We start from the raw sequence: 11,932 nt of genomic DNA, 5'->3' as shown, positions 1-11,932 counted from the left end.
TTTGAATAGTAAATCTTGCATCGTTATGCCCAACTTTGGCATTCTCACCATCGCCCCAAGGTAACACTCTTAATAGAACATAAGGGCCAAGCCAACAACAGCCCAGGTCACACAACGATGTCGGCTAGCTCCTGAAACAGTCATTGGCGTGGATCCTTCTGCGCCAGACTGTGACGGCACATTACTTTGAGCTGTCTCGTCCATTGCTCCTGTCTTGCTGGCCGAAGTTGAGGCGTCGTGGTTGCCGTGATGAGTTGTCCATGATGAAGGAGTCTCCAGGCCGTTGGACTCCTTTGCTGGGATCTGTTCGTGATGAAGAGAAGTCGTGGGTTGGGATGCCGAGGCCTCGGGATGATCATAGCCGTCAGATCCGGATTCAGATGACGGCTCTCCAGTCGCCTTTTGTGGTCGGTCAGTGGCCTTCGCCCCTCCTGCTGAAGCCTTGCCTTCTTCTGAGATCGTTTCTGGCCCTGCTACTGGGACGACCTGGGATGGCTGGGTATTGTCTGACCCAGAGTCGTTTTGTGGCACCGCTGTTGGCTGCGCTAGGTAATAACTACCATGGCCGGAATATGTCTGAGACCATATCCAGCCAGAAGGATATTGGACTGCAGACTGTCCAGCACTGGTCATTGTCTCACAAGCCTTAGGGACTGTGAGGGTGATGGAATCCTTCGCATAGGATGCGTCAGTGCTACAGGGAGAGGTCACAGTTGTCATATCGACGGTTGTGTAGGTCTCGTGCTCACAGCCACAGGGGCTGTATACCAGAGTGACTGGTACACAAGTGGTAACCACGGATAAGCTTGTATCAACTGTGACATATGTGACGCTTGTTACTGTGTCTGTAAGTGTAGTGCGAGTGATGCAAGCAGTGTTGATAGTCGTAGCAGTGGCGACATCGGTGAGCACAGCACTCTCAGATGTCTTTGTAGTCGAGTCACCGGAGGTGAAGGCCGCGTTGCTGTTACTTGTGGTCGCATGTGCAGTTGATGTTGGCAACGTAACGACTGGGGAAGAGGAGGTCAGCGTGGAGGAAAGAGATGCCGAGGATGCTGAAGATGCTGAGGCTGAGAGGCGGTAAAGCGTCAAGAAGAAGTTAGATGGGATGGATCGACGTCTTCTGGTCTGGGCGTTGTTATCGCCACCACAGAATACAGTGGAATCGCCTGGACACCTGATATTACACCTTGTATCTGCGATGAATTCGGTACCAGAAAGATTGTCCGCTTTGTAGCAAGATCTAAAGACAATTAGATGAAGGACTCTCACATATTGTGTGACTTACCGTCGGTGAACACCAATATACTGGCTGCCGGCCCCAATTTCAATACATTTCTCTACTGTCATATCTGATGCAGTGCCAATTTCTGTGAATGACGGGAACTCCTCCTGCGATGATAGGCAGCCTAGATAGTCGTACATATCCAGATGGGGAACGTTGGAGGCAGAACTTGAAGCAGTTGAAACAGTCGTGGAAGCCGAGGCGTTCGTAGGGTTGGCGGTCGAGGTCTGGAACGCAGTGGTGATAGTGGATAGAGAGGTTGATGCAACGATCGTCACGGACTCATCTGTAGGTGCAGTTGGGAGAGTTGATGTAGACTCTGAGGTCGAAAAGTCTGAGAACGACGCAGATGTAATGGTTGATGACTCTGTAATAGCTGCTGAGGTAGACAGAGTAAGGAATGTCAAGACAGAAGATGTCAAAGACGAAACGGTCACGTCATCCACTGTAGTTGAGCCGGAAAGAGATATAGATGAAGATACAAATGAGCCTGAGGTTGTGAGTATCAATGTTGATTCAGATGTAGATGTCTCTGTTGACAGGAATGGGGTGAAGCTTGATGTAGACAATGTGGATGCAGAGTCGGATGAGGTAGACAAGATATCCGATGTTGTTGCCGTTGAAGATGGGCTTGATATGGATGCAGATTCCGATGTAGACAGCAGGTCTGATGTCGATTCCGTTAAGAGTTGGGTCGTAGAGTCTGATGTAGACATCGCATCTGTGGTTGATGCGATCGACGGCAGGGATGTAGAGTCTGAAGACACCGTATCTGTTGTTGACGCTGTTGACATTATGGTTGTAGAGTCTGACGTAGATAACGTATCTGATGTCGATGCCGTTTCCAGTAGGGTTGTAGAGGGTGATGTAGACGTCTCATCTGATGTTGATGCAGTTAACGTCAGGGATGTGTCGTCTGAAGTAGATAGGGCTTCGGATGTTGATGCTGTTGACGGGAGGGTTGTGGAGTCTGTTGTAGATATCGCATCTGACGTAGACAGCGCATCCGATGTCGACGCAACCTCAGACGTTGTAGGCGATGATATCGCAAATGCTTTTACAGCAACATCATGATCACTCGAAGGCATTCTCTGAACAAACGAGGCAACCAAATCACAATCGCCGGTATCGTGTTGATAGCTTACAGCAATGCAAGCATCGTCGACGTCACACCTCATTATGCACGATGCGAACGAATCCCCGACAGTATAAGTGGCATAAACAGCTGGGTTGCCCGTGTCGGTGTCACAATCAATAGCGAACCCATTTTCTGAAGCCAAGTAGGTACTGTCCATTTCGTTGCAGGATGTTGGTGCGGCTGCCTCTGAAAACGACGCAGAGAGGAAGGGGAGTAGGGCCCAGAGGGTCCAACGAATTTCCAGGGCCCTCATGGTAGGCGATTTCAGAAACGAATGACAGAAGGCAAATGGTACCAAGGAAGCAAAAAAGAGTCAATTTTCTGAGGGCCAGGAATACAGAATGAGATTTACGCGGTTTAAGGAGTTATCTATATTTACTTTACGATGCGGAGCAATCAGACACTGTTGGTTGAGCGTTGAGAATTTTTAAATTACAGTCTCTTTCTGGATAAGGCTTACAGCCAGGCCAGCTGAGTGATGTTCCAGATCTCCTTTTGACCCGTCAATCTTGGCTAGCTAGCCACTAATAAATTAGCTATAGCACATTTCAGGCTAGAACAGACCTTTAGCTTGTAGCCTACTGGACATGGCATAAGCTAAAATGAGATAGTCTCATAGTTTATTCAATAGCTCACCTTTAACTCAATAGTCCCAATGCACAATGGCCCACACAATGTGTTGGCGGCCGCTCACAGCGTGAACGGTGAGTGAGAATGGCGTGTTTAAGAATTTGGCCTGAGATGTGTTCAGCACTGCTTGGCCGAAAACGTGCTAAGCTGAGCTTGGCAGGAGAGACAGTGTGGGTCAGCCTGCGCCGATCAGCCGCGATCAAGGCAATGCAATTCAAGTGTTATTTCCACGCGAAAAGAGCGTTATGAGTTAGGCCCAATAATCAGGTGTTTTCCTTCCGCCAGGATAAGTCCAGCTCATATGACACGCTGAGCAGTTAATAACTAGGAATGTGTACGCCTTCTGCATCGCCAGTCATCAGACTGAAATCTGGTGGTTCCTAGTGAAGTGACGTTCTGGACGTGACTGAGTTATTATTAGGGCGCGGCGCGTGTCTAGGCTCTCCGCCTGCACAATTTCATCTAACCCAATTCGACTCGACCCCTTACACAACCGCTATTGGACCTTACAAGCAGGGGTCAAGGCTTTATTTGCTCCGGACCAATCATAGCTCTCCTTTCAACGAGGACATCATGGTATTATTTTTTGTCAAGATGGCACCGCCATTTGGGCCGTTTTAGATAAAGCTGTCCTTAATCGTACGAGTCACTGACTTTCATGAAGTTCGGCTTAAGGGTGATACTGTCAGGTTGAGAAGACTAAAGGGTCAACAAAAAGAATTGCATCCGTCCTCGGACCCACGGACGCCGCGGGTACCCGGAATGCGGAGTGAGCTACCCGGCACTTGTCACTTTGTGTCATTATTGCGCCAAGTAATTCACCAATGATTTACAATCTGCAGGTCAAGGTTGTAGTCTGAACCGGCAATTGCTCATACAAGCAGAAGTCGCGGGCCCGCGGCCCGCCATAGCAAGATTAAAGCAACTTGATTACTGTTTGCTGAGCAGGCCCAGACAGATATAATACAACAAGGCGCTTACCTTGAGTAAACGGGATTGAAGACGAAGTAAGTATCATCAACCTCGAAAAGAAGCAGCAGCAATGGTACCCGAGCCAGTCTTACCTATTGACGAGTTCAACGTCGCCACCTTCACTTATAAGGAGATTGAAGGACAACCCATTCTTCTTGATTTAGTTGTTCCCAAGACTCTACCATCTGGCGAACGTCCAGTTCTTATTCGATTTCATGGCGGCTTTCTCGTCTATGGCAGCCGTGACAACCTACAACTTACACCCCCCAGGATCCTTGAATATGCCCTTGAGAACAGTACGATTTTGGTGTCTTGTGACTACAGACTACTCCCAGAGACTAATGGGATGGACATACTTGAAGACATCGAAGGTGTCTGGTCTTGGATTCAAAGCAGCTTGGACGATGCCCTTGGAACGATGACGAATGGGAAGAGCCGCGCAGACCTAGGTAGGGTTCTGCTGGCTGGCGAGAGTGCGGGTGAGCAACCCCTCTTCATTGAGGCCGGAGACAGAATACTGACAATGGTATAATTCCAGGTGGCTACCTCGCGATTCAACTAGCCTTGCGTCATCCGACTGCATTCCGAGCTGTTATCGCAAGTTACCCAATGATCGACATGCGAAGCGACCATTTCTGCAAAGCCTACCCCAAGCGAATGGGCCAATATCCGCAAATTGATTATGAACTTGTGTCTCAGCATCTCAAGCAGCTTCCCGACGGGCCTCACCCAACAACCAGGGCCATCTCAAATCTGCCAATCGCAATGGTGCAGCACGGTATATACACCAAGTTCTTCGGTGACGACCGCAGCCTGTTTCCGATAGAGTATCTAGAGGATAACCCCCAGTTGGCGCTGGAACTTCCGTTCATTTGGTTGCATCATGGTAATGATGATAGCGAAGTTCCAATCGAAGGAAGTAGGAAGTTTGTTGCGAAGCTACGAGAGCTCAATCCCAAGGCCAAGTTGAGATACACGGAGCTTGAAGGGGCAGAGCATGGATTTTGGAGTGAGATAAACCTGATCCAATCCGGCGAGTGGGAAGAAGGAGTAAAGGTCCTGAACTCCTATCTTTACATTTAACTAGGTTCGGTGATATCTACACCCGAGTATGTTCGCTCTTCCACCTCTCTGCACAATGGCATCAACTAAATAGCTTATTAATCTGAAAGCCTTAGTGTAATTGAGTGAAAACCACTGAACAGTTGACTGCTGTGTAGAAGGTTAAGCTTCAGGTTGCGAACGCAGGTGCTGAATGAGAACGCGATATATTTTATGACTACCGATGCGTGCTGTGGGCATCAAAGCTTTTGCCTAGCTACCTCCACATAGCACCTCGACTCACAGGGTCGACGAAAAGAACTATGCCCGTCTTTCCTGACTCCCGAATTGAGACATTAGAAGGCTTTGATATGAAGATGTCCATTTCAGATGAACGCCGTTCACTAGATTGAAGCCTCATGTTCTAATAAGCATAAGTCGGTACGAAATGCCGAGGAAAGGAAAAGGTTGGTTGCAAATGTAGGAAGTTTTGAACTCAAATGACGCTATGGCCGTTTGATTTACGCTGGATGGCATCAACTATTGATCGCTACTGAGGGGTTACTGTACCGGCTCGGAGTCCGTTAGTGCCCGGGGTCAAAGCGGCAATGGGCAAAAAGCCCGGGCCCGTAACTTCTAATGGTTCTATTTGCCAAGCTACTTGAATGCTTGCTTGCGATAAGGTTAGGCTTTGGGCTCCTAAGTTAGATAATACAGAAATGATAATCCTTCTGCCTAAACTAGTCGGAATTAGACGGAATTCGATTCCGGGGCTGTATTACGGAGTACATATATGATATCTGCCGTAACGGGGTTGCGCCCGCTAAAGTCGGAAGTCACGGCAAGGCGGTAGTTCACGAATAGCACATGAAACATGGAAGTCAAATGCAACGTCAGGTTTAGAGGAAGAATGGTTCTGGCCAGTCACAATAGACTTCATACTTGGGCAGAACTGGATGCGCAAACAACTACCTGTTTCGGCATACCATGGCGCGGCGTAATATAAAGACCACAGCATTTAATCTCTCATGGGGATGTAATTCCTAGACCCAACATTGGATTCATTCTTACATTTTTAATCATGGCCCAGGATCAAAAAGATTTCCAGATCGCCATCATTGGCGGCGGTATTGCAGGCATTGTCCTCGCAATTTCACTTCTCAAAAGGAACATCCCCTGTAAAATATACGAGAGAGCGCACGCCTTTAGCGACATCGGTGCCGGCCTGGGAATAAGTCCCAATGCGCAAGACGCCATGGCAGCTTGCGATCCAAGCGTCCATGAAGCATTTAAAAAAGTCGCCAATGGTAACACCTGGGAGTCCAAGAAAAGCTTCTTGTTTGAGTTCTTTGACGGCATGGACGGGGCCACTACTCAAACCCCTTTGTTCCATGTTGAGAATCGTACTGGACTCCAGGGTTGCCATCGGGGCGCCTTTGTGAACGAACTTCTCAAGCTCCTGCCTAGCGATGTGGTTCATTTCAACAAACAACTTCAAGGAGTGGAGGAGCATGACAGTGGTGGAATTCGCCTTGTCTTCCAAGATGGGTCGATTGAAGAAGCTGACGCTGTTGTTGGCTGTGACGGCATCAAATCCAAAGTTCGTGAAGTTTTAGTTGGGGCAGATCATCCGTCCTTGAAGTGTTCATATACGCACAAATACGCTTACAGAGGAATGATTGCCATGCCACAAGCATTTGAGGTGTTGGGGGAGGAGAGAGCTCTCAATGCTACCATGTGGGTAAGTTCTCCTTAACAAGTCACCTTTTGTGATAGAATGAAGTCTGATATCACGTCTGAAACGGACAGTTGGGAAAGGACAAGCATCTATTGAGCTACCCGGTCGCCCATGGGACGATCTTGAATGTAGTGGCATATTGTTCAAGCTCTGAAGAGTGGCCAAGTGAGAGCCAGCTGGTTCTTCCGGCCACCAAAGAAGATCTTCTCCATGATTTCGAAGGCTTCCGGCCATCTGTACTGAAGATTCTCGATAATACTGAGAGGCTTGACCGCGTGAGTACACATCTAATGTGTAGCTACATCATTGCATGTTTACTGATATTGGACAGTGGGCCATTTTCGATCTAGGCGAGAATCCAGTTCCGACCTTTGCAACAGGTCGAGTATGTATCATCGGAGACGCAGCACATGCTTCATCTCCACATCATGGAGCGGGAGCAGGCTTATGTATTGAAGACGCTGCTGTGTTAGCGTCCATATTGGCGCATGACACGATCCAAGGAGGTGCAAATATCGAGGCTGCGTTCTCTGCATTTGATAGAAGTCGACGGGAAAGAGCCCAATGGGTCGTTCAAAAGTCTAGACGAGCGGGTCAACTATTCGAACGTCAAACTGAGATTGGTAGTGATTTTGATAAGATATTTAAAGAGCTGGAGGAGACGCTACCCACGATCTGGGATTACGATATCGAAGAAGCGATAAAGATTGCCTCGATCGAGTTGGATAAAGCTTGATTTCGGATCCTCAGCTCTAGGTGACTTCTGAGACTTCTAATACTAAATCAGTTTCGCATCGTCCTTCACCTCAAATCTCGCATACAAAGTATCTATGCACAATCATTGATCGGCGCTAATTGAACCAAGATGCTCAAAGCTTATGCTCACGGCTTGCAACTGCTGCTAGAGTAGAAGGATCATCAATCGTCCAGGCAACATCTTGATCCCGAATAAACGGTGCAAGATCAACATCAACCCCCTCTTCAGCCAGCTCTTCAATCTGAGTACGGCCGTTACCCAAGAAACTCCACATATTGTCGTTTCTATAGGTGATGTTGAAGTCCTCGAACCTAGGCGTCTTCATAGTCTTGAGCAGATGAAGCATGCTGCCAGGCCAGATATACACCCGTCCGTCTGACTTATTCGCCTTGTACCAAGAACGGCAGTTGCCAGCCCAGACTGAGTACTTGGTGTGCCAGTTGTCGAGATGCTCGTTCCACTCCGTAGTGGGAAGTTGCTTGACCTCCATGGCCTTGATGCCCTCGTTCTGCATCTTGATGCAGCATTGCATAGCATACTCAATTTGAACCTCATGCTAATGTTGAAAGTTAATTAGTTTTGTGATTTAATAGTAAGCTTTAGGGTCCGGACTCACCGAAGGAAGTACACATCCTTGACCCCAGTTGCCTGTTGGTCCATTGATGACAAAGTAGTTGGGAAACTTGGGCCCAGTGATACCAAGATAAATGTTTGGATTCTGGTGGTAAGAATGCGTCAATCACATTTATTTCGTAAGATGAAACGCGGCGCACTTTACATACCTCTGACCATTCATCCTTCATCGTAACACCATCAACACCAGTGATTTTGCTGCGACAGCTAAATTAGTGACGTTCCTTTCACTTGTATTTGGTTCCATGAATGGAAAGTGCTTACAAATGCGGGGTATATGAAATGTCAAATCCTGTAGCACAGGCAATCAGATCGAAATCGAATTCCTTGCCTTCGCTCGTGACAAGGCCCGTAGGAGTGAATCTCGAAACGCCTTCGAAGACAACCTTTGCATCTGGTGTATGTCAGCATCTGAAGCACGTTAGTGCAGTATAACCTACGATCTTGGACCAAGCTCTCTAGATAGTCATTGCCAGGCTGCAAGGTGAGATCGTCAACAGAACGTCTAAAGAAGAATATGGATTAACTTACCGTGATTCGTCGACATCCTGGTGGCCAAGATGGAATAAGCTTTTGTTTCAAGTCCTCATCAGCACTCTCGAGCTTCTTCAGCATATCCTGCTTAATAGCAGCAGTAGCCCACTGGCTCATCGGCGAATCCCTAAGAAAGAATGGAAAGTTGCGTGTCAGAGTTGCCTCAAGACCTTTCCGGTACTGTAGATGCGCCGCAGCGTCTCTGCGAAACTCCTCCTTGTCCTTTTCAGAATAGATTTGCGTGCCTGGTTGCTCGGCAGGACTATTGCCCTCCGAATTAGCCTTGCTGAGATCTGTGCCTAGTGAAGGGACAATCCATATCGAGTTTCTTGCAAACACGTGAAGGCTTTTTGAACCTAAGGCAGGTCCATGTTAGTAATTAAAAGATCCACTGTTCCAGTGAACTGACCTTTGGCGAGTTGTGGCAGCATCTGCACAGAGCTAGAGCCGGTTCCGATGAGTGCAACCCGTTTGCCTTCCCAACTAATTTTGGGATCCCAGGTTGCGCTGTGAGCTATGGTACCGTTGTAGGAGGATTGACCAGGGACATCGGGCCCTGCTAGGATGTGAGAAACTTTTGAAGAGATTGCGTGTAATGTACTCACACTTGGCTTTGTTGACCACTCCCGATCCATTCATCAATACGTCGCAGTAGTCCGTTCTCTCCTGACCATCTTGGCTTAACTTGACAGCCCCTGCCAAAACGTATTAACACTCATAGCTTGGCAAGACTAGTTCTATAACTTACATTTCCCTTCAGTATCATTCCAAGTCGCGCTGATTACTGTGGTTCGCAGCTGAGCATATTTCTCAAGATCATACTTCTTTGCAAATCTGAGAAAATAGTCATAAATCTCGGCAGAGTTTGCATAGTAGCAAGACCATTCAGTGTTCGGTTCGAAGGAATACGTATATATATGAGCAGGTACGTCGCACGCGCAACCTGAGACATTAGACTTAAGAGACTGGTAAAGGGAGCTTTCTTGTTATACCTGGGTAACGATTCTCATACCACGTCCCGCCTATGACCGGGTTTCTGAACAAGCAACATTAGCATCTGGGAGTGAACGAAGCCAAGCCGGCTAACCTACTTATCATAGCAGACAAGCTCATAATTCTGCAGCATACGCTCGGCCTTATAAGCAGTTAAAAGACCTGACGCTCCTGCACCGACGTGAATAATCCTCAGCTTTCGAGGCTTTGAGTGTGCTTGGACCGACATCTTGAGCGTACAAGGGTAATCGCAAGGAAGTTTTGTCGCTTAATGTTAGAGGACAATTGATCTATATTAAGATGGTTCAATTTCCTCTTTGCCATATATACTGGAGTACCCAGTTTTGGTCAAAGCTAGCTACAATACACGATCAAAATCTACTACAACGACATGGGACTGACAGCCTAGGCACCGCGCGATGAAGTGAGATACAGTCACGTCGCCTGACCGAGGCCAACAACGTAGTGTTCTAGACCTAAACCTTGTCGGGTAGAGTCACTCGGTCGTCCGCGGCTGTGTCGCGCCGCGGGGCGACGAATCCTGCGGAGAGAACGGGAAGCCGAACGGCTAGGGCCCCGCATTCGAACCCCATGGGGAAACAGTGGAGTTGGATCTCTTCACGCGGCAATTGTCGCCTGGTCATTGTCAAAAGTCATATACTATGTTAATACATGCCTAATGTTGACTGTAGACTAGACCGATCTTGATCAATTTGGCTACTGAAAATAGCAGTTTCACAATTCTTGTTTGATAAAGAAAAGACATTACAACATGGCAGACACTATGCAGGCAGTTGTTTTTCATGGCAAGGGCGATATTAGAATCGAGGAAGTCAATGTCCCAAAACCTGGTCCCAAAGAAGTTCAGGTCAGTCGTTCCCCTGCTGATCGAAAATAACCGCTGTCGCGATATTAACTAAAAACACAGCTGAAACCGGCATTTGTTGGAATCTGCGGAACAGGTAGGTGCCAAATCACCTGGTCGGTTTCGTTACTAACATGAAGATATAGATCTTCACGAATATCTTGAGGGTGCTTACCTGATTCCTACAACACCTCACCCTGTGACTGGCAAAAGTGCCCCTGTCATCATTGGCCATGAGTATAGTGGTGTTGTTTCAGACGTCGGTGACGAGATTGATGACCTCAAGCCAGGCGACAGGGTAGTCGTCCAGCCAATCATCTTTGACGGAACTTGCAATTCATGCCAGAGGGGTCTGATCAACTGTTGCACCAATTCTGGATTCATCGGCCTCAGCGGTACGGGAGATTAACAAGAGACATACATACGGGGTGCGTGGCTGACATCATCACAGGAATTGGCGGAGGGTTGGCCACGTACACAACTGTTCCACGGTATTCGGTCTTCAAGATTCCTGATAATATACCCCTGAAAGTTGCCGGTATGCATTCGGATTCCCAATTTGGATAATACGCGACTAACAGCGTAAGCTCTGGTCGAACCCTTGGCGGTGGCCTGGAACGCCGTGCAGCAGAGCGACTTTAAACCTGGCGACACGGCCCTCATCCTCGGCGCTGGACCCATTGGGCTAGCCATTCTCCAAGTTCTCAAGAGCAAGGGCGCAAGTCAGACTATTATCACCGAGATGGCAGACAAACGACGAGACTTTGCAACCAAGTTCGGAGCCATCACGGTCTTGGACCCCACAATGACGAATGTAGGTGAAGAGTGCAAGAAGCTTTGCGCAGGAGAAGGCGTCCAAGTGGTCTTTGACTGCGCAGGCGTGCAGAGCACTCTGGAGACTGCGCTTGCTGCGTCTAGACCCCGAGCTGTCATCGTGAATGTGGCAATCTGGGCAACCGAGGTGACCATATCGCCCAACTATTTTATGCTGAATGAGAGAACTTTCAAAGGCTCGGCGACATATACGGCATCGGTTTTCCAGGAGGTCATCGATGCTCTTGCGCGTGGTAGGTCATCAAATTCACGCTATGACCGTAGATTGACAGATTGCTGACAAAAATAGGTGATCTGAACCCGGAGCCAATGATAACTAGCTTGATTGACATGGAGGAAATTGAAGAAAAGGGTTTTAAGGCGCTGATTAACTACAAGGACACCCAGGTCAAGATATTGGTTCGCGTCTAGTTAAATAGATGGTATTGTGTTATACTGATATGTGTTGGTAGCCTAAATTCTCATGTTATGGATCGCAGTGACCTCTGAAGTTGAAGTGTATACTTGAGATA

General features: G+C 47.9%; 5 protein-coding genes across 5 annotated transcripts; 3 read left to right on the top strand and 2 right to left on the bottom strand.

Annotated features, from left to right (window-relative positions):
• Positions 1 to 69: 69 nt before the first annotated feature.
• Positions 70 to 2,676, bottom strand: FMAN_13140 (uncharacterized protein; the record flags this gene model as incomplete). Its single annotated transcript, XM_041832572.1, has 2 exons — positions 70 to 1,243; positions 1,289 to 2,676. 2 exons carry the CDS (start codon positions 2,674 to 2,676, stop codon positions 70 to 72), a joined length of 2,562 nt encoding a protein of 853 aa, XP_041683022.1.
• Positions 2,677 to 4,095: 1,419 nt separating this feature from the next.
• Positions 4,096 to 5,108, top strand: FMAN_13139 (uncharacterized protein; the record flags this gene model as incomplete). The annotated part of the gene is made up of 2 exons (XM_041832571.1): positions 4,096 to 4,504; positions 4,564 to 5,108. The coding sequence occupies 2 exons, from the start codon at positions 4,096 to 4,098 to the stop codon at positions 5,106 to 5,108; spliced, it is 954 nt and encodes a 317-aa protein (XP_041683021.1).
• Positions 5,109 to 6,147: 1,039 nt separating this feature from the next.
• FMAN_13138 (uncharacterized protein) lies at positions 6,148 to 7,540 on the top strand (the record flags this gene model as incomplete). Its single annotated transcript, XM_041832570.1, has 3 exons — positions 6,148 to 6,807; positions 6,876 to 7,079; positions 7,136 to 7,540. The coding sequence occupies 3 exons, from the start codon at positions 6,148 to 6,150 to the stop codon at positions 7,538 to 7,540; spliced, it is 1,269 nt and encodes a 422-aa protein (XP_041683020.1).
• Positions 7,541 to 7,673: 133 nt separating this feature from the next.
• FMAN_13137 (related to monooxygenase) lies at positions 7,674 to 9,950 on the bottom strand (the record flags this gene model as incomplete). The annotated part of the gene is made up of 11 exons (XM_041832569.1): positions 7,674 to 8,117; positions 8,178 to 8,279; positions 8,344 to 8,392; positions 8,459 to 8,588; positions 8,635 to 8,671; positions 8,726 to 9,084; positions 9,138 to 9,284; positions 9,334 to 9,423; positions 9,477 to 9,671; positions 9,721 to 9,764; positions 9,820 to 9,950. The coding sequence occupies 11 exons, from the start codon at positions 9,948 to 9,950 to the stop codon at positions 7,674 to 7,676; spliced, it is 1,728 nt and encodes a 575-aa protein (XP_041683019.1).
• A 543-nt stretch (positions 9,951 to 10,493) lies between these two features.
• FMAN_13136 (uncharacterized protein) lies at positions 10,494 to 11,902 on the top strand (the record flags this gene model as incomplete). Its single annotated transcript, XM_041832568.1, has 7 exons — positions 10,494 to 10,589; positions 10,650 to 10,683; positions 10,733 to 10,981; positions 11,038 to 11,124; positions 11,174 to 11,653; positions 11,710 to 11,819; positions 11,873 to 11,902. 7 exons carry the CDS (start codon positions 10,494 to 10,496, stop codon positions 11,900 to 11,902), a joined length of 1,086 nt encoding a protein of 361 aa, XP_041683018.1.
• Between the last annotated feature and the right edge of the window lie 30 nt (positions 11,903 to 11,932).

The sequence above is a fragment of the Fusarium mangiferae genome (genome assembly GCF_900044065.1).
Source record: "Fusarium mangiferae strain MRC7560 genome assembly, contig: FMAN_scaffold007, whole genome shotgun sequence".
In the NCBI taxonomy this organism is placed as follows: Eukaryota; Fungi; Ascomycota; class Sordariomycetes; order Hypocreales; family Nectriaceae; genus Fusarium; species Fusarium mangiferae.
The sequence above is the reverse complement of the archived record's forward strand: the minus strand, read 5'-3'. Positions and strand labels throughout refer to the sequence as shown.